At 40.1% G+C, this 27,819-nt stretch overlaps 1 protein-coding gene across 1 annotated transcript in view; it reads left to right on the forward strand.

Annotated features, from left to right (window-relative positions):
• The window catches only part of NEK1 (NIMA related kinase 1), a 115,672-nt gene that overhangs the window by 86,625 nt on the left and 1,228 nt on the right, over nucleotides 1-27,819 (forward strand). Inside the window, exons 30-33 of the mRNA XM_063458188.1 lie at nucleotides 11,510-11,667; nucleotides 12,912-13,180; nucleotides 18,932-19,065; nucleotides 21,522-21,654. Of these exons, the coding sequence (XP_063314258.1) occupies nucleotides 11,510-11,667; nucleotides 12,912-13,180; nucleotides 18,932-19,065; nucleotides 21,522-21,654 (694 nt within the window). The remainder of the gene's footprint in view (nucleotides 1-11,509; nucleotides 11,668-12,911; nucleotides 13,181-18,931; nucleotides 19,066-21,521; nucleotides 21,655-27,819) is intronic.

The following is a 27,819-nucleotide window of genomic DNA, read 5'->3' on the forward strand; positions in this document are numbered from 1 at the left end:
TTTGTCTAGATCAGGGATAGGCAACCTTCGGCACTCCAGCTGTTGTGGACTACATCCCCCATAATGCTCTTACACCCATCATGCAGGCAAACCATTATGGGAGGTGTAGTCCAAAACATCTGGAGTGCCGAAGTTTGCCTATGTCTGGTCTAGATTTTGTTTTAGTTTGTTTTCTAACTGGGGATTAGTTTGTGGGTCGAACAGAACCTCTCCACGGGCTTTTGGAGGGGCCTGCTTGCCAGCCTCCTGACAAAAGACTATGGGCCAGGTTAGCAACTGTAAAGACCCATATTTTATTGCCCCTGGTTCGGCACTTTCCATAGAGCCAAATGCTAGCTCAATGGTGGCCGTTCACATTGGACCAAAACCGCGAATAGTCTTCAGGGGGACTTAGCTGCAAACTATTTTCGGCATGAAAACTTTCGGTTCCTGGTCATTCCCCCAGCGGCACTTGGCGCAATTCTATGGAAATGTTTTGGGCATGGGACCATGCGTGCGGTCGGCCGAAACTGTGGGGGTTTTATAAAAATGTGTGTTTTTGTGTCTGGAGATAATGGAGTTAATACAGTACTTGACTCAATTATCTTCCAGGTACAGATGAGATATTGACCTAGTTTGTATGGGAGTGTCCTGAATCTGAGAGCCAATGTGATTATGTATTTGTTTCTACTGTGGTTTACACTCAGGTCCAGGGGGGAGTGCCCCTTGCATGGGGGCTGTCATAAAAGGCCAAGTGTGCTCCCATTAAAATCAGTTCACTATACCCTCAACATGCAGCCTTGTCTCGTGATTTTAAGGAACAGCTATACCAGCTATACCTGCTTTGGATTGCTATACTGGCTATAATCACTAGCTCTTGTAAGAGCTACACTGCTATACCTGCTAGACTCTCTGGAGTAGGAGAGGACCAAGCTGGATCCTGGGCTTGGGTCCCGTGTGGGTGGAGGACAGTGAGATGGCGGCTAAGGGACTACGGTTCTTATGGTGTGCAGTGCTTATAGTACTCCAGGCTATTGGGAAGCAGCGATTGGCGGAGGCACCCAGTCGGGGGGTGCCAGGTGGTCCGTCACAGTTTGGAACTCCGTTGCTTGATGGATCTCTCTGCTTAAGTTTGTGTTTATCTCATTGAGTTTTTCATTTTCAAACGTGCAGATTATTTCCATAAAGCGTTTGGAACACGCTTCTGCCGCAGTTTCCCATTCACTCGAAAACTCTGTATTTTCTGTGTATGAGGATGGGACATTCCTGACCCTTAAGCCCCGTGGGATCATATCTTTCTTTATATAGTTTTGTAAAGATGACCCTTCCCAACGAACTCTAATCTGCTGTTTGTACAATGTGTGGAGCTTATTAAAGCTCCAGTGAATGTCAGTTGGTTGTCCAGAAGTTGTTAATTCATCCCCTGATAAGACACCAAGTGCTAATGTCGGGCTTTGTAGAGAGAAAACCTGTCATAATTGCTCCAAAGTGTGAAAAGATTGACTTTAAACAATACTGTAACCCAGGTATTAAAACCTAAGAGATAATTTGAAAAAACAGAAAAAAAGAGGACATCCACTACATAAAATGTGCGGAGGGTCCTTAAAGAGTTAGGGTTACTGGAAATTTAGAAGGGGGGTAACCCCAATTAAAAAGTAATTAGAAATCCCATTAGATTACCATAGATTTTAAACCACTTATCAAGAATAAAACATACTTTATTATTAAAAAAAACAGATATACAATATAAACAAACAACAAATCGTGTCACAACAAAGTCAATATGTGAAAATTAACCATTGGGTTCATAAGCCAGTTTATATGGTTTTCAACTTCTTAATGATTGCTTCAGCTACAAGCCAGCAAATGTTAATGGTTCAATATACCAATCAAATGTAAAAGGTACAATGTTGCTGAAATCAGATACCACTTATATCTAGATATAGAAACAAATCCTATTCAGTATAAAAGGGGAGAAAGCTCTCCAGTCTAATTGAATAGAACACTATATATATGATGAGGTAGAGGCAAAAAATGCCTACAAAATTCAAAATATAAACAAAGAACAAGTTAGAATAGAAGGTTGAATTATGTTACATAATTTTCAAGTGCTGAAAATTTAAACCAAGGTCCTGTATTTTGGATACAAATGTTGGTTCAAGGGTTGTAGTTATTAGACCTTAATTATAGCAGAGAATTAGCACATATTACCACAACGAGTCTCTTAATGTGTTAAGGAAGGGCATAAGTACTCAAAGGTTCATCTAAGTGGATTATACATGAAAAGATCTTTCCTCCATATAGGTCTCTGAAGGTATCAAAACCCTAGTTGGCAGTTACCAAAGTCAGCAGTTAGCATAAAAGTCCTGTTTCTATTAATGGTGAAGAAGCTACGGATGGTGGTTAGCATGATAAAGGGAACACCCCCAGCTGCTTCAAGGCAGCCTCGCTTGCTAGCTAACCCCAGCATTTATAAAGACAACCCAAGAAGGATAAACTGGAACAAAGAACCACAGGTCAAAGTGAATTTAAAATCAATAGCCCGTAATGTGCATTAAATCGTGCATGCGTTTCTGCGCATCAGCGCCTTTCTTAAGAGAGTCTGAACCGGTACATCTGAATCCACAAGTTTAAAAGGGAAGGCAAGCGTGACGTCGTATATTTAGATAATTGTTTGGCCAATACGGTCCTACGACGTCAAAAATGTAAAAAAAAAAAAAAAAGTCAATATATTTATGTAATATTGTGTAGCACTAAGGACTCTGCATATATTTTTGTACACGTGGACCTTTCCAGTAAATTTGTCATTGCTGTCCTTACACTTGTTCCCTTTGGGACAAACTGGTAAACGGAACACATCTGTTGTATGACTGCAGAGTTTGGCTCAATAAAAGCTTGGAAAAGGTGAGGTAAGGAGGAGAAGGTCAAACCACAGCATGACAGCTTGGCAAGAGTATTAAGAAAGGGAAGTAACATACATGTGGCACTCTACAAACCATGAAAACCTGTAACACTATCAAAGATGTTTATTGTATTAAACAAAACAAAAGAAACAAAAGTTTCTTTTGTTTCACTATCTTGTTTTATTTTGTCAGTTGCTGCTGTTTTATTGAAATTTCATAATGTTTAATTTCTAACCTTTGTAAGCGTTTTAGCAAATAAGTTTTGTATACATACATATAACGCGGAGGCTGCATGCTATACTTTTAGTTGTAGGGATAATTCAATATTTTCTTTAAATAAAAAATGGAATAGAATAGTAGATACAAATATCTAATGTGATGGTGCTGCAAAATCACTGGTACTTAATAATTAATATTTATTATTATTATTATTATTATTATTATTATTATTATTATTATGGGTATTTAGATAGCGCCAGCTTATTCCGCAGTGCATTACAATAAAAGGGGAATTTACCAAATGAGACAATAACAAAATGTAACAGGAACAATAGCTAGTTGAGTACCCCGCTCAAACCAGCTTACAATCTAGAGGAGGTGGGGTATAAAAACACAATAGGAAGGGAGGGAAAGTAGCAGAACTGGAGGTGAGAATGGAGTGTGGCCCTTTAGGAGAGAGCAAGATAAGGGTTCGAGAGAGAGAGAAATAATAACCCGAAAGAAAATGTTAATAAATAGAAATATCAAAATAGTTTGTTTGTATACTTTTGTTTACTAGGATGAAGAAAAATTTAATCAAAAATCTATACCAACAGTTGTGTTTGTTGTAACTCTTAACTCGCCTATACACAAGCTCCCTGCTAATGTTCACACAAGTTTTTTAATTCGTCCCACCTCTAATATTCGCCTTTAAGACTTCTCTAGGGCTGCACCTTTCCTGTGGAACGCTCTTCCCTTCTTCGTTAGACATTCACCCAGTCTCATTCCTTCAAAAAATCATTGAAAACTCACTTCTTCAGGAAAGTGTATCAATTAAACTGTTAACAGCTTTTCAGCCCCACTCTGACTCCTCTCCTGCAACTGTCAAAAATAACCTGCTGAGCCCTCCGTAAATACTTTTCTAGCAAACTACTTTGATACCCCTACTTTTACCCTTTTTTTTTCACTTTACCCCACTCCCTCTAGCATGTAAGCATTGAATAAGGCCCACAACTCCTCTGTTCCTGTGCATCCAACTTGTCTGGTTACAATTACGTGTGTGTCAGCCCACCCATAGCACTGCGCTACGGAACTTGCTGGCACTATATAATTAAGAAGTAATAGTACCTGAAATCTGGGCTATGGTGAGATTTAGTTTTCCTGATGGCACTTTGAGCTGGGGTTGTCCATTAGTTGTGTATGTTTTTTATGATTGTAAAAGTCACTCTTGCTTGAAAATTGGAAACTAACTGAAATGTGTGGCAATTCTTCACTTTCACACATCTGTGCTGACACTGAACCAGCGTACTTACAATTATTTTCTTAACAATGCTTCCTGTGCAATATATTTGGAGTTATTCAAGGTCTAGTATGAGCATGATGGCCCCAGGACCTCTTTTGAAAGACATTTTCCCAAAGGCAGCTGGCATTAGAACATGTACTACAGACAAATTCACCTTCCATCCACCTGACCTCTCTGTTATAGTGCATACTGCGAATACTTCCTTTGAACAGGACTATTAAAGTAAATTCCTCTTCGGTAAATGTTCCATCCTTACTGAGAACAGCCCAGCTGTCTAAGGCCATTGTTGAATTCACTAAAACACAATTTCTAGTTACGTCTACGTCTGCACATATCTCTTCATGTGCTGGAAAACCAATCTGTAGTACTTATTACTGTAATGTGGTTGCCACATAATATCGGTTCCAGTTTAATAGTCTCTAAAAACTTTTTTACACATATTATGGCATTTACTTACCTATAATGTCTCGTGGCTTTTGATTTATGCTCTTCCTCTGCGCCAGGCTCCCCTGCTCTTCCTCTGCGCCAGGCTCCCCTGCTCTTCCTCTGCGCCAGGCTCCCCTGCTCTTCCTCTGCGCCAGGCTCCCCTGCTCTTCCTCTGCGCCAGGCTCCCCTGCTCTTCCTCTGCGCCAGGCTCCCCTGCTCTTCCTCTGCGCCAGGCTCCCCTGCTCTTCCTCTGCGCCAGGCTCCCCTGCTCTTCCTCTGCGCCAGGCTCCCCTGCTCTTCCTCTGCGCCAGGCTCCCCTGCTCTTCCTCTGCGCCAGGCTCCCCTGCTCTTCCTCCTTTGCCCCTGACTCCCACTGCTTCTCCTCTGCTCTATGCATATTAGTAAATACAGTGCACACATGCAGATGCACAGACATACATATAAAAACACTGACACATGTGAGGATGCACAGACATACAGATACAAACATTGACACAAGTGCAGATGCACCAACAGATATATGCTCTGACAAACATGCAGAAACACAGATATACATACAGATACAGACACCCGATGGAAGGAAGAGTATTAACGGCTGCATGGTTAAAACGGGAACGAACATGGCAACCAAACCACTTCATGGAGATTAAGTTGTCTGGGTACCCATGGAGTCCCTTCACAGCCTTTTTCTGAACTTTGTGTGTTCATTTTATAAAATTTTTGCCTTGAGAATGCATGCTGTCTCTGAAAGCGTCCTTTCAGTTAACTTGGATAGATAGATTTTTCCTCCATAAGCATTTTAATAAAATAAAGTTTTTTTTATTTTATTATTTATTTATTTTTAAATCTGTTTTAAAAATAATCTATTTTTGTCCACCCTGAACCGACTCCAGGTTGAACTAATTTGCATGATTTGCTCTGACAGTGCCAACGCAGCTAGATATACTATGTAAAATACCACACACAAAAATACCAGCCGAATGTGAGTTTGAAATCCCACGTGTAACAGTGCCCATTTAAAAGGTTATCAAGCCACTGTCGAGCATGGATAGGTTCGATGTGACTGGCATATGATTAATTATTATAATCCCATATATTCCAAACTGCTAAATAGTTCTTGATATAGTCTGTGTGCAGTACCCATAAACTATAAGCAGCCTGATTTAAAGGATCACTATAGGGTCAGGAACACAAATATGTATTCCTGACCCTATAGTGTTAAAACCACCATCTAGCCCCCCTAGGCCCCTCACGCCTCCATAAATATAGTACAAATCTTACTGTATTCAAGCCTGCAGCTGTAACACTGCATGCTGACTCAGAAGAACAAGCAGTCTGCTGACATCATCAGAAGTGGTGGTCTGATCCAATCACAGTGCTTCCCCATAGAATTGGCTGAGACTGACAAAGATGCAGATCAGGGGCAGAGCCAGCATGATTCAAACACAGCCCTGGCCAATTAGCATTTCCTCATAGAGATGAATTGAATCAATGAATCTCTATGAGGAAAGTTCTGCATGAAGAGGGAGGAGATACTGAATGTTTGGATGCATTTTAGGCAGCCATGACCCAGGAAGGATCTCTAACAGCTATTTGAGGAGTGGCCAGTGAAGTTATCACTAGGCTGTAATGTAAACACTGCATTTTCTCTGAAAAGACAGTGTTTACAGATAAAAGCCTGAAGGTAATGATTCTACTCACCAGAACAAATTCAATAAACTGTAGTTGTTCTGGTGACTAAAGTGTCCCTTTATCTTTATCCACTTGGTGCTTACTCACCCTTGGAGATCCACCGACCTTGAGACATCAGCTAGAGTGTGTATATCTGATATTGATGAAATTTAGAATGCTTCTGCACATCACTGTTTAAAAGTTTTATGCAAAAATAAGGTAACCTATAGTCCCAAAAATAATTGCTTTTTTTCTGGACTATAGGTTCCCTTCTATTGCTGTGAGCACTGTCCACCCCTTCTTGCTGTATAAAATAAGTATTACTTGCCTAATTTCCAACTTCTAAAGTCCTCCGCTGCAGCCACCTGCTCCATCTTGATGCATGCTGATGTCTTCCACAAACTCCTCCAGTCCAATGCTCCTCATAGCTGCGCTCCTCCAATCAAATGCAGCTAGGAGCAGCTTTTGATTGCATTATCGACTTTCACTTGGTTCTGGAGGAGGAAGTGCCTCTGATGACGGTCAGGAACGCAGCCAGTAGAAGTGTATTTAAACATGCAGGTTAAATAACAGGACCACTGAGCGGCAAGAGTATGGTTGTGAAATATGTTTCCATAGAGCTTCTCTCCTATACTTGATATAAACACCATTCTCAGCCTCATCAAGCTAGATTTGGACAGAATCCAGTTCACACCTGGAAGGCTGCCTTAACCTAGCGGGAACACTGGGTGGAACCACAGAGGCAAATGAAAAAGCTAGCGACTCACCTAAGATGGTGGACGCCGTGTGGTCCCCTGGCATCATGGGGGAGGAATTTGACATCTTGTCCTGGCTGGATAGCATTTTCTACGATTTCTGGCGAAAAATAGAGTCGGATGCCTCAACCTGTCCCAAAGCAGTAGAGTGGCCACTCTTGTCACAAGCAGATTGTTAACCTGCAACAAAAGTCAGCAGCTCCGTCAGTGAGAAAGAAGGACCCCAACATGACAGTGGGGCGAGAAGCACACAGAAGAGGGAGCCGTTGCGATCCGATACTGGGACTCTTAATTTGTCTAAGTATTTGGTAGAAATCCTGCTCATGACGTATGGTTCAGCCTGCTGGGACACACCGAGACACTTGGGCGTCCAAATTATTTCTAAATGCTGAGGGACTCTATGCTGCTGGTTGGAATTGCTGATATGGTTTTCGGAAATGAACTAGGGAGAACACTTGTCCATTCATCTTACCCTATCATTGAATACCTGTGCCAACACATGTGTCACTGCTCATTATTTATGAATCCTTTTATATTTTTTTGTTATATTATTTCCTTTTCTCAACATGCAACGAGCTTGGGGCCTTCTTGGGCAATCATTCTGTTAGATATTCCTGTCTTTAATACTCGAATTTGTGCAGATTGTTAGACATGTTTAAGTTAAAATATTGGTTACTTCTCTTGTCTGTAAATTCCATAAGTAACAATGTCTCGATAACTGATATACTATGATGTTAGAAATACAAAACTGTATAATGAATACTACAGTGTCTCTGACTCCCAAAGTGCCTGTAGTGTCTCGTTAAAGAAAAGCAGTCCCTATTTTTGTTTTGTTTTTTTAATTCTTTATTTTCAAGTTTTAACATTAATTATATTAGGAAACAGAATGGAAAGCAGGGAGGGGTACATTTTGCGTTAAAGTCATTGAAACATTTGTCCATGTTACATTACGGTTGGAATTACGAGGTCATTCAACTCCTAGTGATAGCTTCTAATAGTTTCTTCTAGGCACGTGAAGACCCCGTGGGGGCCCTGTCTAGTGCCTCTGCACATTGATCTATGGGGATGTTGTCCCTCTGGATATTCAAGTCTGTGATGTATACAAATGACGTATGTGAGGCTGTTGGGGTCGTTTTAGGTGAGGGTAAGTGGGTTTATGGTAAAGATCCCTGGGCGTCAGGTGTCTATGTGGTCTTGTGTGGGTGAGCCACCCCAGGTGGAGCTAGGGCACTCCCCCACCTGACTTCGTTTGTGTGTCGGTTTATGGGCGCCCATGGGTCGTCTTAGGTCAGGCGTGTATATGTGATGTCTGCGACTGTAGTTCGCTGGAGGGTTGCATACTATGGGTGCACCTCCAGAGACGAGTATTGTATTTTTAGTAAAATATTGTAGATGGATCTAGTGGGGGGGGGGGGGGGGTAATGGAGGAGGTGTGCGGTTTGGGGAAGGGGGTAGTAGAGCAGGGGGCTTGTGGGAGGCGTGGGGGAGGGGGTTGGTACTGTGTGGGCATTGGGGTCGGTTTGGTTTCCATTGGGCGGTATATAGTCATCGGACTCCCATTCAAGTGTGTTATAAGTGGTCCAAGAGCCATGAGTCCCAGATTTTGTGGAAGTTATGTGTTGTATCGTGAAGTAGGGCAGATAGTTTATCCATTTCCATCGTTTCCGCAGTTTTGCGGAGCACGGTCTCTAATGAGGTTGTGATTTGGTTGCCCCATTGTTCGGCGATCGTTCGCCTGGTGGCTAGTGCGATTTTTGCGATCAGTTTATTTTGTGCTCTGATTAGGGTGGCGTAGGGTTTGGAGAGCAGCCAGGTCCACGGGGATATCAGTGTGTAGGAGTCGGGAGGTGAGGTCAGATAATGCAGACCACAGTTGGGAGATATGGGGGGACTCCCACCATTGGTGGATGTATGTGACTTGGGCTCCGCATCCTTTCCAGCATGTGTCTGAGTCCGAATGACCCATCTGTTTCAGTCTCAAGGTCGTCAGGTACCACCGGAGCAGCGTTTTGTAGGCCTGCTCTTTGTGATTTACGCATATTGTGAGTGAGGCTGTGGCTTCCCATATGTCTGTCCAGTCCGAGAGGTCGTCTGGTGGGCCTATGTCTCTTTCCCATGCTTTGGTGTACAAGGTTGCGTCTGCTGGGGAGGCCGAGTTCATTTGGAGATATATAGAGGAAATTTGCCCTTTTGTGGACCGGGGTGTGGATGCATGCGTTTTCAAATTTAGCCAGTTTGGTGGTGGCTGTGGTGGTGTGTTGGGGTTCGTTGAGGAAGCTTCGAATGTGTAGGTATCTGAAATGGTCAAAGGTATTTAGTGGTGTGTTCCTGGGTAAGTCTGGGAATTGTATCACTTGGTGGGCACAAAAGAAGTGGAAGTATCTCAGGAGCCCGTTGTCTTTGCAGTGTGCAAAGGTGTCATTCCTAGGGGGAATTGTTTGTACCTCAGGATTGGAGTGAGCGGCGAAGGCATGTTTATAAGGGGGTATTTAGGGATGGTCCTGTCCCAAATGAGGAAGGATGTGTTGAGGGCTGGGGTTGTCTGTGTGGAGTTTCAGGGGAGCCAGAAGAGTAGTGAGGGATGGTCTCTGCCCATGAGGTCATGAGCAGTCCCTATTTTATTTTATTTTTTAAATAAATGTTATGAACACTAGAGAACTCTAGGGAAAAAAAAGAGAGATTCATATACAGGGAGCTATAGAGAAGCAGATTAGATAAAGTTTATTTCTGGTGACAGATGTGCTTTAACATTATCTTAACATTACATAATTTTACTAGTTATTTACTTTGATATATGTTTGGGTCTACATACTACAAGCTAAATGCAATTAAGTGGAAAAGGCATAGTTGCTGTAAGTATTATACCCCATCATGGTACTGCAAGATTTAGTTGTGTTTTGTTTTATGAGAAGTCTTTCGCCTTGAGATGCCCGTGTTCTGCAATGGGCAGTGTCTGGAAGAACTTTTAAAATGAATTGGGGATTACGTGTGAAAAGGCGAGTGTGAAGTTTCACAGCTTTGTGAATGCCTACATTTGCTTTACATGCTTCTAATCATTGATGAAAATCTTCCTAGATATTTGTCACCTGTAAACTAATTATTTCCAGACTTTTCTAAATGTCTGCTTTTAACATTAGGGAAAATCCTACTTCTTTAATTGTCAGGAATTTATTTTATTGAATCCCCTTTCTCTGTTCAACAATCAACAATGTTGTGATTACTTTCTTCTGTGAGCTGAGATTTGGGGGTGCAAACTGATAATTGTGGTTGCTACATCCGCCATGGTGATGGGAGTATAATTGTTTGATTTATTCATACTAATCCAGATGTGAAACTGGCGTTTTACTTGTCATAAGATTGCTTGCTGCATTGAGATGAATACTGACTTTTTCATTTGTTTATCATGTTTGTATAAGTCAAATTCCACATGTTTCTGATTGTGCGTGTGTGTGTATATATATATATATATATGTATATATATATATATATATATATATATATATATATATATATATGTATGTGTATATATATATATATATATATATATATGTATATGTGTGTGTGTGTATATATATATGTATATGTGTGTGTGTGTATATGTATATGTGTGTGTGTGTGTGTGTGTGTGTGTATTTGTGTATAGAGTAGCCATATTCGTTCACTGATGCAAATGTAAAAATCAGGTTTACTAAATTTAAGAAGTCTAAAGCATTCATCAATAATCTCAAATACACATATTTAGCCTTACATGTAAACTCCCACTACTCATTAGCTACAGTACTTTCCTCTCCAACATCTATTCAAGCTAACCCACTCTCAGCTAATCAATCTAATCATGAGGCAGGATAGAAAACAATTCAACATGCAGAATAGTTACATAGAACAAGAAAAAGGTTAGGTACGTATTACCGGATCATAGTGCTTAGTGCATTAGCACTGATAAATAACAAGGTCAATAAAAAGCCAAAGGTCAAGTGTAACATAACATAAAATCTGAGTAGTCAAGACAAGCAAGGATCAAAAACCAGGTAACAAACCGCATATAACGTGCTCTCTGATAACTAGAAGGAAACAACAACCGGCACTGAACAGACGTAAAGCTCAAGTATTTATAGGCCTGGTGCTATTCAAGTTACAGTTAAAATTTATATTTTACATTAACAACCAGTAATTGAAAGTAGCACTCAATGAGTGCCTTGTGGCCGGGACAATGAGTTTATTAGAAGTGTGAAAGTGCATCTCTGAAGACAGTCTGTTTTTCTTTATCCATGTAGATGTTAAGGACATGCTCCTTGCCAGACCTAACAAAGCTGTTCAAAACCTTTGTTGATGTTCCTGCTGTGGCTGATGTACAAGGAGAGGACCCTTTAGAAATAGAGGACATAGAGGATGATCCCGCTCAGGAAGCAGATCACTCTGACTCCGAGGATACGTAAGCATGATGACTGACTTTTATTCATTTATTTAAAGCAAAAGTAATGTTGTGCCCTATCTCCTCATTCAACTTTCAAGGTCTAGTATTAGAAATCTTGGAACCCTTTAAGCAAGGGCAGCACCAGAAACACACATCCAGACACACATAAATATATAATGTTTTCCCAAAAATACACCAACACAATGACACATACAGGCTGTTACAGACACAAACAACTTTTTCATATATTTATCTTCTCATCTCCATCTTTTCTTTCTGTGTCTGCAGAGTTTATTTTGTCAACACAGTAATAGTAGATGTGTGTGAACATGTTTCCATAATATCCCTGAGATATTCTGGAAAGATAATTGTGCATAGGATGCCATAAAAACACATGAATGTTCTATGTAAAGAGAGCAGAAGCTGCTCCGGATCTTCTATTATCTGGGGCAATCAACTTCATTTTTAAGTTTCTTGAATGTAGCTATCTGCAGCGGAGGCAGCTCTAGACTTTGTGAGGCTCTAGGCAAAACTTGAACATGAAGCTCCTTCTCACGCATAAAATGCAAGTGATGGTAAAATGAACTGTCCATGGTCTTGGTGTCTAGGAGTGGGGACTCCTTGCTGTTTCCTTTGAGCGTGTCAGTTTCCAGCCAGCGGTTGCAGCGGTTCCACTTTGTATCCGGTTCCTTGACTCTCTGTCCTCCATGCAGGGCTGCCATCATAACAATCATGGCCCCTTGCAAACCGCCGTTGAGACCCAACCAGTCCACACATACTCACACACGTTTCCAGACACATGGATACACAATTACACGGATACTCTGCTACCTGCCCATGCTTCAGCATATGTTTTCCAGGAAGGTGAATTAGGTGGGCGCGAGGCCTCAGAACTACAGATCGTTTACCACCCCTGCTATAACGCTATGGCCACTTCAGGTTTGGTGGACATCTTTCATATGCATCCTGATCGGTTAGAGGTTACTGCAAGTGCAAGATATCTTGCATTGTGTATATAATCCAATCAGAAGCAGGTGTATGATTCCACATGAAGTGTTTTAATTTCATTTAATAAGTAAAACATTTTTTTTTTCCCCAATTGTTTGTTTAATTACAGCTTCAAAAAAAAATTTCATTACATGTTAGTTTGTTTGACTTCTGCAACAAATGCAGTCTTGAGAAAACTCTATCCAAGTATCTGCTCCATAAATTCCATGTTTATTTTATTTAAATTTTTATATTTTTTCGCATTTGGTTACAAGCATGTTTGGAGAGACAGACAGAGACTTGCAGGAGCTGCAGGCATCAATGGAGCAACTGTTGAGGGATGAAGCAATTGAAGAATACTGTCCTGATGAAGAGACTGTTGTGACTGTGGAGCCATTGGAAGAGAACAAGCTGGAAACGACAGAATCTACCATCAATGGTGAGGAGCAAAAGGGAGAAGAAGAAGAAGAAGAAGAGGAGGAGGAGGAAGATGATGAGAATCTTCCGAGCAGTGAAAGTGCCATTAATGAAGAGTGGCAGTCTGGTATGGCCAGCACGTTTTGTCTTATTACATATTCTTGCTTTTAGTTTAAGTTTCAGAATATCATAATTGCTTTTGTTTTTGTTTAGTATGTTTACTAATGAGAAGCAGTACATTTACTGTTAAACTATTCCCCTTCCCTCTAGAAATGTATTTCCTGAAGAGTATTCTTTACAGAAAGCACATACTACTCTTCATATTGAACAGGCTTGTATTGTGGTGGAAAGCAAATAAAAAGCAAATAAAAATAAGAGCTGCGCCTATAGAAACTAAAATAAAAAGTCCAAAATTAGAACGAAGGATAAAAAGTCTTATCTAGATATATTTGGTGCAGTCGTCTGATATAGCAATATTCAGTCCGGAACACTCTTTCTTGATTAGGTCTTCCTTGTGGGTCCACTCATATGTAAGAGACAAGAAAGGGAGCCGGATAGTGTAGTAGGTTAAAAATAAAGGAGGTAAAAATAATATAAAACTCTTGAATGCAAACTCACATTTGAGAGAGCAAGAACTTGCTCTGGTGTGAAGGGTGTGCAGCGGTATAATCCCCGCTTATGGGATATGCAGTGAGTGTTCTTCGTATTCGGTGTGTTTCCTCCGTCCTATATACGTCAGACACTCGGATAGAGAGAGACAACCAATAGTGTACACTGATAGGTGACTAATGAATAAAATAAAAATAAAATGGATACTCACAAGAGGGGAGCAGGTCAACTGCTCCCTTTAAATAGCGCTGGTGGTATTATCCCCACCTAGGATTGCTTGGAGTCCGGAATAATGATAAAAAAAGGCCAGGTACAAAGTAAGATAAATAGGTATAAAAATTCAATATTAAAAGGTAGTAAAATATACTTTAATATTAAAAATACACAATATAATAACCATAAACGCGTTTCGCCAATACGGCGTTATCAATATGGGGAAAGAACCTGATACCTGGCAATGGAAACTTTAAATAACAAACACAGTATTTTGAAATTGGCGCCAAAAAATTGGGCAACCAATCACAGCAAGAGTTAACAATAAGAAAATAAAATCGATTTAAAACAGTGTGAATATAGTATAACAGGATAGAGAGCCATAATAGCAGCATAAGTGTATAATTATATATGTAAAACGAACTATATGTACACCAGAATAGAATATAGCACGGTCACATGACTGGCATAAATGCCCAGGGGGATGTTGGGAACTATAGTAGGACGCCGGTGGGCACTGCGCAGCCGCCGGCGTCTTAATAGGGATGCGGCGGGGGGGGAGTGTATGAAATCACGTCAGCTCGCATTGGGCATGCGGCTGACGTGAAGGAAAAGAACGACGGCCAGCACAAAGCTGCGGCCGTCGATATGAAAGGGGCGGGGGGAAGATGGCGCTGCGGGCGTCATGGCAACCAAAATAACAAAGCCGGTCGGCTCGCACAATAGTGCGGCCGGCCGGCCAGGGCAAAAAGCAAAAATAAAAAGGAAATAAGAATTGGGAATAAATGGAATAAAATAAAAACATAAGTTACACATCATGTCTGATCCATAAAACAGTGTGATCAGACATGATTGTAATAAAGGAGGGAAGCATAGATAAATAGTATATAGAGTATAAAAAAAAAAAAAAAAAAAAAAAAAAAGGAGAAAGAAAATAACTTAATACAGCATATAATAGAAGCATGAAATGGATAATACAGCATATCTGGTTGGGCATAATGGTATATAAGAAAAAAAACAAAACAAAAAAACGGAAGCATATAAAAAACAGAGGACATCTTAAGGGGACAGTAATCTCAAAAAATATTAACACATAAAATATTAAAAATGCAATATATACAGAAATTATAAGAAGTTAAACAAGTCAAAATCAACATTGAGGCCAAGTGGGGCAAGGGTTTGGAGACAAACTCCAAACCCTTGCCCCACTTGGCCTCAATGTTGATTTTGACTTGTTTAACTTCTTGTAATTTCTGTATATATTGCATTTTTAATATTTTATGTGTTAATATTTTTTGAGATTACTGTCCCCTTAAGATGTCCTCTGTTTTTTATATGCTTCCGTTTTTTTGTTTTGTTTTGTTTTTTTTCTTATATACCATTATGCCCAACCAGATATGCTGTATTATCCATTTCATGCTTCTATTATATGCTGTATTAAGTTATTTTCTTTCTCCTTTTTTTTTTTTTTTTTTTTTTTTTTTATACTCTATATACTATTTATCTATGCTTCCCTCCTTTATTACAATCATGTCTGATCACACTGTTTTATGGATCAGACATGATGTGTAACTTATGTTTTTATTTTATTCCATTTATTCCCAATTCTTATTTCCTTTTTATTTTTGCTTTTTGCCCTGGCCGGCCGGCCGCACTATTGTGCGAGCCGACCGGCTTTGTTATTTTGGTTGCCATGACGCCCGCAGCGCCATCTTCCCCCCGCCCCTTTCATATCGACGGCCGCAGCTTTGTGCTGGCCGTCGTTCTTTTCCTTCACGTCAGCCGCATGCCCAATGCGAGCTGACGTGATTTCATACACTCCCCCCCCGCCGCATCCCTATTAAGACGCCGGCGGCTGCGCAGTGCCCACCGGCGTCCTACTATAGTTCCCAACATCCCCCTGGGCATTTATGCCAGTCATGTGACCGTGCTATATTCTATTCTGGTGTACATATAGTTCGTTTTACATATATAATTATACACTTATGCTGCTATTATGGCTCTCTATCCTGTTATACTATATTCACACTGTTTTAAATCGATTTTATTTTCTTATTGTTAACTCTTGCTGTGATTGGTTGCCCAATTTTTTGGCGCCAATTTCAAAATACTGTGTTTGTTATTTAAAGTTTCCATTGCCAGGTATCAGGTTCTTTCCCCATATTGATAACGCCGTATTGGCGAAACGCGTTTATGGTTATTATATTGTGTATTTTTAATATTAAAGTATATTTTACTACCTTTTAATATTGAATTTTTATACCTATTTATCTTACTTTGTACCTGGCCTTTTTTTATCATTATTCCGGACTCCAAGCAATCCTAGGTGGGGATAATACCACCAGCGCTATTTAAAGGGAGCAGTTGACCTGCTCCCCTCTTGTGAGTATCCATTTTATTTTTATTTTATTCATTAGTCACCTATCAGTGTACACTATTGGTTGTCTCTCTCTATCCGAGTGTCTGACGTATATAGGACGGAGGAAACACACCGAATACGAAGAACACTCACTGCATATCCCATAAGCGGGGATTATACCGCTGCACGCCCTTCACACCAGAGCAAGTTCTTGCTCTCTCAAATGTGAGTTTGCATTCAAGACTTTTATATTATTTTTACCTCCTTTATTTTTAACCTACTACACTATCCGGCTCCCTTTCTTGTCTCTTACATATGAGTGGACCCACAAGGAAGAACTAATCAAGAAAGAGTGTTCCGGACTGAATATTGCTATATCAGACGACTGCACCAAATATATCTAGATAAGACTTTTTATCCTTCGTTCTAATTTTGGACTTTTTATTTTAGTTTCTATAGGCGCAGCTCTTATTTTTATTTGCTTTCTACTGTGTTATTTCCTAAGGGTATTTGAGGGTTTCCCTTATAGAGTTGCCGCCCACTGTTGTTATCTAGCGCTCACTCATTGTATTGTGGTGGAACTTATTCACTCTTCAAGCAAGATATATAACTCATTTCTTAAGTATTTTATCTTGTATTTCATCTTGTATTTCCTGTATCTTTTTTCCTAGCAAATTTTAGAAGTTTCTAGCCAGCAGAATCATTATTTAGAAGTATCTAGTGGAGACCTACGCATTAATAAAAACGTTACCGTTTTAATGTGCATTAGTGTAGTCATAAACTAGGGAATGAGCTTTATAAAGCTGAGTCACTTATTTGGCACTGTTTGAGTCAACTTTTTGCCTGTCTGGGGGCATCACTTATTCAAAAGTGTACCATTATCGTAATCACAGAGAGTAATAAAGATGACTGAGAGATCTTAATTGCAAACTGCACTGTAACAATGTGATTCTGATTAAGAGAGCCAATACTGCAGGTAACTAAAATCTTCTTATAAATGAAAAGACCAAAAAATCGAGTGTGTCTTTGTATCCTGCAAATTTTGAGATACATTTTGAGGGTCATTTGCCTTTCCTTGAAACCCCGTCCGTGCACATTTTTATTCAGATGTGAGGCAACCAACAAGTAGGTGATTGACCTGCTTCACATATTTAAAGACCTTAGGGGCCCTCCCAGTGACTCCCCTTCATTAAATATAAAAGGCAACTAGACTTCAAGTTGCCCAGTATCTGTCTTTTTTTAAGTACCTTCAAAATTACCCCCTACAAGAATCTTAGTGTGGGAGATAAACATGCTTAATACAGTACTTTATGATTATACTGTTTCAAGAAGCTCTCCTCAAATTAGTGCTTTCTGTGTTCACTTCTTATAAGGCACCTAGAGGGGAGGAGCGCCAAAATAAATCTGATCAGGACTCCAAATATACATAGTAAAAAGGGGAATGGGGGAAGGGTAGTATTTGAACAGTGTTGTCTCCCCTTGGTCATATCCCTCAATAATCCTACCCACAAGATTATCTTTCCGATTGCAGTCTTCTCTTTTTGTGACATTTCCGGATTCCCCTAATGGTGGTGTGATCTGTATATCCATGTTGGCAAGCTGGATAAACAATGCTCTTTCCTGGCTTACTCTGTTTTATAATGTTTATTAAACCTCTTTCTACTTGCTTTGTTTCAAGCTTTTGAGTAGCAACAGCATCTTCCGAATAGATCTGCAAGGGAGCCATAAGGTCCCCTGTGGACACCTTTGGGAATCACTACAGGTTAGACATCCAGCAGTAAGCAACAGTGCTCTTTCTTCCATCCCCTTAATTGTCGGCGGCTCTTTAGATATAGGGCAGCTTGCGGCCTTGTTGCCTCTTATAAGGGATGAAGCAAGGTGCTGGTTGGTTTCTGATGGCTTGAGTGTTTATGGCTGCCTATCCAGTACTTCCTCTTATTCTATGGAAAACGTATTTATAGTGCTATCAAGTCCTCTCTGAAGCAAATATGAATAAAAGTTTGTGGCGTTTACCACAGTGAGATGTTCCTCTTTACTAACTTTTACACTTTAATTTGTTTCTTCCCAGAACCACTTCAGTTTGGCCCTGATAAATACTCTTTTTAAATTGATTAAATCATCTCTGTTTTGTGAACCCTATATAACTCAATCTCCCACCTTTACTGGACTAATAGAAATGCAGCAAACTGTGTGTCTTCTCTTCCATTATGCACTTCTGATGCTTTCACCCGTCTTCTGTATACATATGCACCTTTCCTGGCTGATTTTTGATTAAAAGAAAGTTAGAAATAAAAACAGAGAAAGCAAACACATACAGGTTATTTATTAAGCTGATTTGTAGAGCATATATAAATTTAAAATAATTTAAATCTGGAGCAAGCCATCTCCAACATATGTTCCTTTGAAAACAGTGGCGTGATGTACTCTTTGTAAAATAAAGAGTAAATACATTTTTAAAAAACCCTATTGTCTCCTAAAAGTATGTTAAACATTCCTCAGGTAAACTTAGGTAAAATTTGTGTGTTCCAAATTTAGCTGAAATCATATTAGGTGGCAGAAGTTTTTCCATCAAATGTTTTCCTTTTCTGCACGTTTTCCTTTCTTGTACCTTTTTTTTGAGTATTTGGCACAAGAGCTGCATACATAAGATACAGTAGATTGTCCCTGAAACAAAGTATTATCATTGTATTTCTTCAGATGACAGCCATGAGGACTTTACCAGTGAATGCGACGACGGCGACAGCGTCTTTGGCCATCTTGAGGAGCTGCGGCTCAAGTTAGAGCAAGAGATTGGTTTTGATAAGTTCATAGAGGTCTACAATAAAATTAAGGTGAGTTCCTATGATCCTCAAATTGCTAGTCCCATAAATCTATGCTCCTAATGGCATCTGTGACGGATCGCCGTCACTGAGTTCCATATGCCCGCTGTCTGTTCGTGTGTTTTCCCCCCGCTGTCTGTTCGTGTATTTTGTGTAATATGCCCTGTTAAGGTTTGGGAGCACTCATACAAACAGAACTCGCTTGTCTCCCGAACGAGTACCACCCCAGGCGACCAACAGTAGAAGGAGCGCCCATTCAAACGGGGTTTTGCGCCCTTTCTCATGATTGGGTGGCGAAACACCTCTCCTACCAAACTCTGATTGGTGCCCAGGGTTTTTTTGCGCACTTTCTCATGATTGGGCGGTGAAGCCTCTCTCCTCCCTGAGCGCTGATTGGTGCAAATTAGTTTTGCGCCTTTTACCTAATTGGTTGAACCTTGGTTTAGAAGTTTGAATTGACTGGCTTAAACCATACAACCCCGTAGAACTAATTTCGGGGATGTACAGAGCCTCAAGACTTTGTACGATGGTTTCTCAGGCTCTGTACATCCGATAGCCCCGCTATTTGCAGGGATCCTAGTTGGGATATCCAGTGATATATGTTGTACGTCTGTAACCGCTTCCCTTCCCGGGGCACGGAGCCTCTAAGTCTTCCCCCCTGTATGTAGTATGTTTTAATGTATGGAACTGCTGTCCTGTTATCTCCCAGAGCGGGAGATGGTTATCTGTAACCCTTCCCCCCCCCTGGGACTAAGGGAAGTGTACTGAAAGAGTGGAGACCCCCTGTCTGTGCATAAAATGAGGATGTAACAATAAAGGATTATCAGACTTATACACCAGAAGTGTGTGTCGTCCAGTTACTTGGGGGTTGGAAGAAAAGGGTCAGTCCCTGTGCCAGCTTGTGGAGCATGCAGCAGGGAAAGTCCTTGTGAGGACTGGAGTTCCCAGGACTGAGTGGCGTCCAATCCCTGGGAACAATTAGAGCAAAGTCTCCTATCCAGCCACAGCTATGAAGCGGACCCTTGGCGGAGGTACCCAGCCAGGGTACAGGGAGCTCCATCACAGCATCATATAGAATGGTGAGCTATTTAATTTCCAGCATTCCACCAGCGGTCAAGAGTAAATATTTGTTTGACTTGTCTACTATTGCTGAATGTTTATCTACAACTTAAGGAAACTTTTTCAATAAAATACATTTTATCATGACAGACACTTTATGGATGAGGATTCTAAATCATTCAGCGGAATTAAGACTGGATAATTTTATATCCCTGGTGTTTTTCAGCCCAATATGGTCACACCAAAATGGTTTAGTGTCCTCCAGTAAACTATACTGATTTGTCAACATAATCTGTGGGGAAAAAAATAGATTCCTTGCTTACACCCTGTTCCAAATTATGCAGATTATATTTTTCTCATTTACCTAAATAATTGATGTAAAGAACAGTCAACATAATTCTCATGTTATCAACTATTAAGAGTACAATTACAATTTTATTGAACAAACCTCCTAATGATAACAGTATTTTTTTTTTAAACATAAACTTACAATGCACTGTTCCAAATTATTACGCACAGTAAGTTTTAAAACACTTTATAGGTTGTAAAGAACTGAAAATTGTCATTTGTTGTGTTTGCAGCATATTTACTGAAAGCTATTTCAATCAAACTTATAACAACATTTTAACTTTTTAAACATTTTAACATAGGACCCCTTATTTGATAGCAGCTTCACAAATCTTGCAACCACTGAACTTGTGAGTTTTTCTGCCCAATGCAGCCGTTTCTGCTTGTGAGCACTGGTTAGTGGTGGCCGAATAGAGAGTTTATGCACAGTTGCAAGACTCTGGAGGACTCTACACCTTGATGTCCGTGGGACTCCAGAGGCACCAGCAGCTTCAAATATCTGTTTGCTGCTATGTAATGGTATTTTAGCAGCTGCTCTCTTGATCCGATGCATGGATCTGGCAGAAATCTTCCTCAATGTGCCTTTATCTGCACGAACCCATCTGTGCTCTGAATCAACCACAAATCTCTTACTAGTGCGATGATCACGCTTAAGTTTTCGTGAAATATCGAATGTTTTCATACTTCGTCCAAGGCATTGAACTATTTCACTCTTTTTGGCAGCAGAGAGATCCTTTTTCTTCCCCATCTTGCATGAAAATGGTGCTCTGCTTAATAATGTGGAACACCCTCCTTTAGTAGTTTTTCCTTAAATTGGGCTCACCTGGCAATCTAATTATCACAGGTATCAGAGATTGTATTCAGTGATCAAAAGAGCCCTGAGACACAATGCCATCCATGAGTTAAACTGAAAAACAAAATATTTAATCTTTTTGACACTTAAATAGAATTTGCATAATAATTTGGAACAGGGTGTATTACTGAATCTTATAATGGTGTAGTGCTGTCAAACCTTTTATGATTTGCATGGTGGATGTTACATTTTGCTGCACTTGTTTCAGGCTATTCATGAAGATGAAGATGAAAATATTGATACATGTTCTACAGTTGTACAACAGATTCTTGGTAGTGAACACCAGCATTTGTATCACAAAATTCTCCGTTTAGTAATGGCAGATGGAGCCTATCAAGAAGGTAAGTAATCAGTGAAGTCCTCCATCGTTTATAACTGTGTACCCCTGACTGTATAAAAGGTGCAGGGAACATTTGTATAGTTCTTTATCAAGTACACTACTCTACATGTTAGTTATCTGTAAAATTGTGGCATTACTTACCTCCGCCGAGCCGTGCATACCTCTCCGCACGGCACATTGAGGGAGACTCACCTCCCTCGATCTGTCCATACCTCCTCCTGCCGCTTGGTCTTGCCGAAACACACAGTCGCGTGGCGGGACATCTATAAATAGATTTCGACATGACATCATGCCCACTTTTTTTTTTTTTTTTTTATTCTTTATTTTAGTTTTGCAAAGAAAATACACACAAGTTTACAGTGCCACAACAGCTAGAGTAAGCGTAGCTTCAGACAAAGATTACCGTTGTAAGGCATTAGAAAGCACATTTGTTATGGGTTAATGTTGCTTGCGACAGAGTTATGTCCTGAGTGTTAATAAGTGTGAGCAAAGTCAAGTTAAAAGAGAAAGAACATAAGATAGTGCCTCAGGTTTAGGTCTAATTTATAATGCACCATACAATCTTGATATTAGTTAGCTTAGTAGTGAGGGAGAAAGATTGATATAAACAAATCTGCACTAAGATAATGGTTGCCTGCTTTTGAGCGGCTTGAGGGTTTAGGCCCCAGTCCTTTGGTCAAAGTCAGCCTATGCCTCTTTGTTCCCATTTGTGTACATTGCTTGCAGTTGCTGCTTTTCGGATTTGTGAGCCCCTCCATTCCCATGCTTGATAGAGAGCTATTTTCGATACCCCATAGATCTTGGTGTTTTTCACTTTCACCCCTTGCTGTGGGCGGTTGGAGAGTCAGGCCGTCTTTCGCCACTTGTCCTGGGTTGTCCTGCGATTCTGTTGGCCCAGCTGGGCCGGCAAGCCCCTTGTAGCTCTCAGGTTAGCTAGTTGCGCCTTGGGACAAGCAGGTTTCCTACCCTTTGTGCTTCTCCCAGTAGGCCCCTTCCGCTGCTAAGCTTCTCTATCTTCCAGGTGGGGGTAGACTTTGGGGGCTGAGAGTCGTTGCTGCATTTTCAGCAAGAAGTGCTGGAAAATTTTGTGGAGCCTCCTCAAGTAATCCGCTGTGGAGTGATGCGGTATCCTCTGCGTGGGGCCCTTGCCATGAGTTTGCAAGAGACAGGCATCCGACATTTTGGAGCATGGCAGTTAAGGCAGTGCAGCCTGGATGTTGTTGTCACGCCCACTCTTAAAGTGACCACATCATCATTGCGGTTCTAATCTGTTTTGGCTTGCAGTGATGACGTGGACCTATCAGAACATGGGTAAAAAGCCTATTTAAGGCTTGTTTTAGCCCTCATTCATTGCCCTATTGTGGGTTATGTTGGATCATCATTTAGTGCTCTTAGAGGTTCCCTTGTTACATAGTTACATAGCTGAAAAGAGACTTGCGTCCGTCAAGTTCAGCCTTCCTCACATTTGTTTTTTGCTGTTGATCCAAAAGAAGGCAAAAAAAAAAAGTTTGAAGCACAATTTTGCAACAAGCTAGGAAAATAATTCCTTCTTGACCCTAGAATGGCAGTCAGATTTATCCTTGAATCAAGCAGTTATTACCCTACATTGAAAGATTATATCCTTGAATATTCTGTTTTTGCAAGTATGCATCTAGTAGCTGTTTGAACATCTCTATGGACTCTGATAAAACCACTTCTTCAGGCAGAGAATTCCACATCCTGATTGTTCTTACAGTAAAAAAATCTTTCCTTTGCCTTAGATGAAATCTTCTTTCTTCCAGTCAAAACGCATGGCCTCCTGTACTATGTAAAGTCCGGTTTGTAAATAGATTTCCACACAATGGTTTGTATTGGCCCTGAATATATTTGTATAATGTTATCATATCCCCTCTCAGGCGACGTTTTTCTAAACTAAATAGGTTTAAATTTGTTAACCTTTCTTCATAGCTGATATGTTCCATTCCTTTTATTAATTTTGTAGCCCGCCTCTGCACTTTTTCTAGTGCCATAATATCCTTCTTTAGAACAGGTGCCCAAAATTGCACAGCATATTCAATATGTGGTCTTACCAGTGATTTATAAAGAGGCAAAATTATATTCTCGTTCCGAGAATGAATGCCCTTTTTCATGCATGACAATACCTTACTGGCCTTGGTCACTGCTGATTGACATTGCACATTGTTGCATAGTTTGTTGTCTATAACAATTCCCAAGTCCTTTTATTGTGTTGTTATCCCTAATTCGCTTCCATTAAGGGTATACATTGCTTGTGTATTCTTTACGCCGAAGTGCATAACTTTGCATTTTTCAATATTACATTTCATCTGCCATTTGAGTGCCCAGTCCCCCAGTCTATCTAAATCCCTCTGCAGCAAAGTAATATCTTGCTCACATTGTATTATTTTACAAAGTTTTGTGTCATCTGCAAACCCTGAAACATGACTTTCAATGCTGTCTTCAAGATCATTTATAAACATGTTAAATAGAAGGGGTCCCAGAACAGACCCCTGAGGGACACCACTTGCCACCTCTGTCCAGCTTGAAAATGTACCATTATTGACGACTCTTTGTACTCTGTTTTTAAGCCAATGTTCTACCCAAGAACAAGCATTTTCATCTAGACCGATTTCCTTGAGTTTGAACACTAATCTATTGTGTGGAACTGTATCAAATGCCTTGGCAAAATCCAAATAGATCACATCCACTGCAACACCCTGATCTATACTTCTACTTACTTCTTCGTAGAACGCAATCAAGTTAGTTTGACATGACCTGTGCTTCATAAAACCGTGCCGATTTTTGCTGATAACCATGTTCTTCTCAAGGAATTCTTGAATATTATCCCTTAATAACCTTTTTCAAATATTTTACCAGCCACAGAAATTAAGCTCACAGGTCTATAATTTCTAGGCAAGGATTTTTGAACCCTTTTTTTGAATATAGGAACCACATCTGCCTTCCTCCAATCCTCCGGAACACTTCCTGAAAGAAAAGAATCTTGAAAGATCTTGTGATTTCCTGTGTTTGACCTTGGCTTTGTATTTGACTTGTGATTTCTGGTATCCTGACCTCGGCTTCATATTTGACTCGTAATTTTTGTTATCCTGACCCGGCTTCGTATTGACTGAGTATTTCTGTTATCCTGTCCTTGATTGTGTCTTGACCCTGTTTCTTGTTGTATTATACGTTGAGTCCAGCCATTCTAAGGCTCGTAATACGTCTTTCTCATCTATCTTTTGTGGGTTTCCTCTTTCCTGTGTGTTTGGGTACGACTCCCGTTCTCGGTTTTCATGAACAGAAGCTAAGAATACACCTTTCACTTGGATAGTTCTTGATAAAGAGTTTATCATCTAAGCAGAATGTGTTATGTCATTTGTTCAGTGCTGTTTACATAATGTGTCCAATCCTTATAAATTCTTAGCAAGCAATAGGAAAAATAAACCAAAAACAATTATCGTAGCATTTATTTAAAAGCACCAGTATATTCCATAGTGATGTGCAATGATACAATGGGTACAAGCATACATTAAGTTCAACAAAGCAGCTTTTTTTTTAGGAAAACAAACATAGCCAATAAAGAAAACAAATAAATGGCTGAAATATTATCTTGTATTTTTATTCTGAATCTACACAGAAATATTTTAAGTGTATACAGTAATGAGAGTAAGATCTGTCAGGTGTTCAAAGAAAATAAATGTTGAATGAGTGTTATTAAAGTGTTTATCTGTACTTGTGTTACAGGAAGCAGCACTGTGTATAGTATAGTGCCCATATGGCTAATGAGAAATATCCCTACCCTCCCCCTTAAAAAAAGATGGCCCGGTCATTTGTCAGGTTGATCAAACCCCCAAGGGGGGGAGACATTAGTCCCAAATGGTTGGCATTGCTAAAGAGAAAAATCACAATTCCGCATTAAAACCAAACAGAGGTACTCAAACTATAATTAGAATGACTATCAAAGTCCATGCAACCTTAGAAACCTTCAAGTAACCTTCCTGCCATTATCTAGCCAGCAACCAGTATGAATAGAGGAACCTTTTAAATCACATTTATCTGAAGTTTTGGAAAAGGGTCTACAGATTTTGCCAAGAAAGTACTGTTTTCAGTTAGAAAGAGTCTTCCACTGCAATATCATAGATCTGGAGGATAGCTCAATTATGTTCTACAGTAAAAGACCATGGGGTATCCCATCTATGCAATGCCTCACACCTAGCTTCCATTCCTTTATGATGTCACTGAAAAGCTGTTGCTTACCTCAGTGCAGAATTTCTGCAACGTCCAAAACCCCCAGGGACATCTGATTCTAAGGATTTTTCAACCTCTTGTGTTGCTGGGAGTCCATACTAAGTTCTGAACTATTTGCAACTCAGAAATGACTCGATAATTAACATTACACATTTACACACACAGGACAATTACACATATCTACACACAGAAGAGACTGACACACACATTCACTGGTAGACCTACTCGCCTCTTGTCGTACCCTCTTCCCTAGCTAGTGCCAGTTTAAAAATAAATTGGACAATGTTTCATTTTGAACAGTGGCCTAAGCCGGGTCTTTCATGTATTCCAGGAGCAGAGACAATGGCTTGGTTTCCTCTAAAGTAGTAGAGAGCTCTCACTTTGACGCAAGTAGCCAAAAAGTGTATCTGTAGCAGACAGAGGGGGAAAATGATCTGGCATGGGGGTTAATAACGGCCAGTTCAGTGGGTAGAGCGCAAGACCTTACCTGAAGAATCACTGTGGTGGTTCCTGTTGCCAGACAAGAATGAACACGTGGCAGTCAGCCCCTCAATCTCTTACAATAACAAATACACATGCACATAGTACCTAAAACATCCATTTGATTATAATGTACAGCAATCTAGCAAATTAAGCTCACTGTCAGGGTTATTTACTAATGTGTGAGTTGTCAGGAATTCAGAGATTACGAAACCATCTAAATGAACGAATAGTAATGTGTAATAATAGCCTTTGTTTGTATGCCGCATTATACAATTGGGCTCTTGATTTTAACCATTTGCACAACATGGAATGTGCATTTTATGGCAGTGTGCATTTTTATGGCATCTGCATGCTCTTATGGTGGTGTGTACCACCAACCATCTGCACCAACATAGAGCAATTTGTTTTGAGATTCTTGTTTCTTGTTTTCCTGACATCGGCTTATATTTCTGCTGTCCCCATATAGATTTAATGTACTAATGACAGCTGACGTTTTACATTCTAGCTATTGTCCCAATCTGTATTGATTCCTTGGTTATCAGAGTTTATTAAGAATCCTTTTGTGCGGACTGCAGTTTCTCAGACAAACACAAGGTGGAGAATGCAGTAAGCGTTTCTGTGTCTGATCAACTTACATTTCAGACACAAAATAAGGATTGTGTGGTCACTACCACAATCAATATAGTAGGTTTTTATTTGTTTATTAGTTTTTGGTTTTTTTTCCGTTTTTCAACTACCGGTATATGTACTATATGTACTGTATGTACTTTCAAGAAAACAATCAATATTGCAAATTGATTACATGCTTTGTACCTATTGAGTAAGCAATATGAGAACTAGAACACACAGCAGGTTCTTCTTAACATAACTATGCTTTGTTTTTAAATGTTAACCCATGTATACTTCATTCTGGATTCATTTAGTGCACATGCCCAACAACTGTAGGGCAGTGTGGTCAGAGCCAAAAAAATATAAATTCGTTTTTGTGTGTGTATTGGTTACAACCCTGGCACACATGACTTAGGCAGCTGGATTTCTGTTCTGAACTGCCTAATGTCAATTCTGTGCAAAAATGTTTTATCGTCTCCGCACTTTGGACCTTTATGACAGACGTAATGAGCTTCTACCCTTGCATCCAGCGCTGGGAGAGCGCCTGCAAGGGGAAGCTGGAATCTCCTTTCCCACCCAAGGAGTGCTTCCTCCCCGCCTCCCTACAGTATAAATGGAGTTTGGAAAATCAGTCCAATCAAATGCATCTCTGTGAGAAATTAGATTGGACTTCACAAGGGAAGCCTTAACAGACCATGGAAACCAGTAGCGGAGAGTTGCTAGGTAAGTTTAAAACTTACCGTATTTTACAGGGTTTGTTTTTTTTTTTGGTTGTTTTTTTTTTTGTGTGTTCTAAATAAATAAAAAGGGTTGTAAAAGCCTTAAACGA

Source organism: Pelobates fuscus, chromosome 6, assembly GCF_036172605.1.
Source record: "Pelobates fuscus isolate aPelFus1 chromosome 6, aPelFus1.pri, whole genome shotgun sequence".
In the NCBI taxonomy this organism is placed as follows: domain Eukaryota; kingdom Metazoa; phylum Chordata; class Amphibia; order Anura; family Pelobatidae; genus Pelobates; species Pelobates fuscus.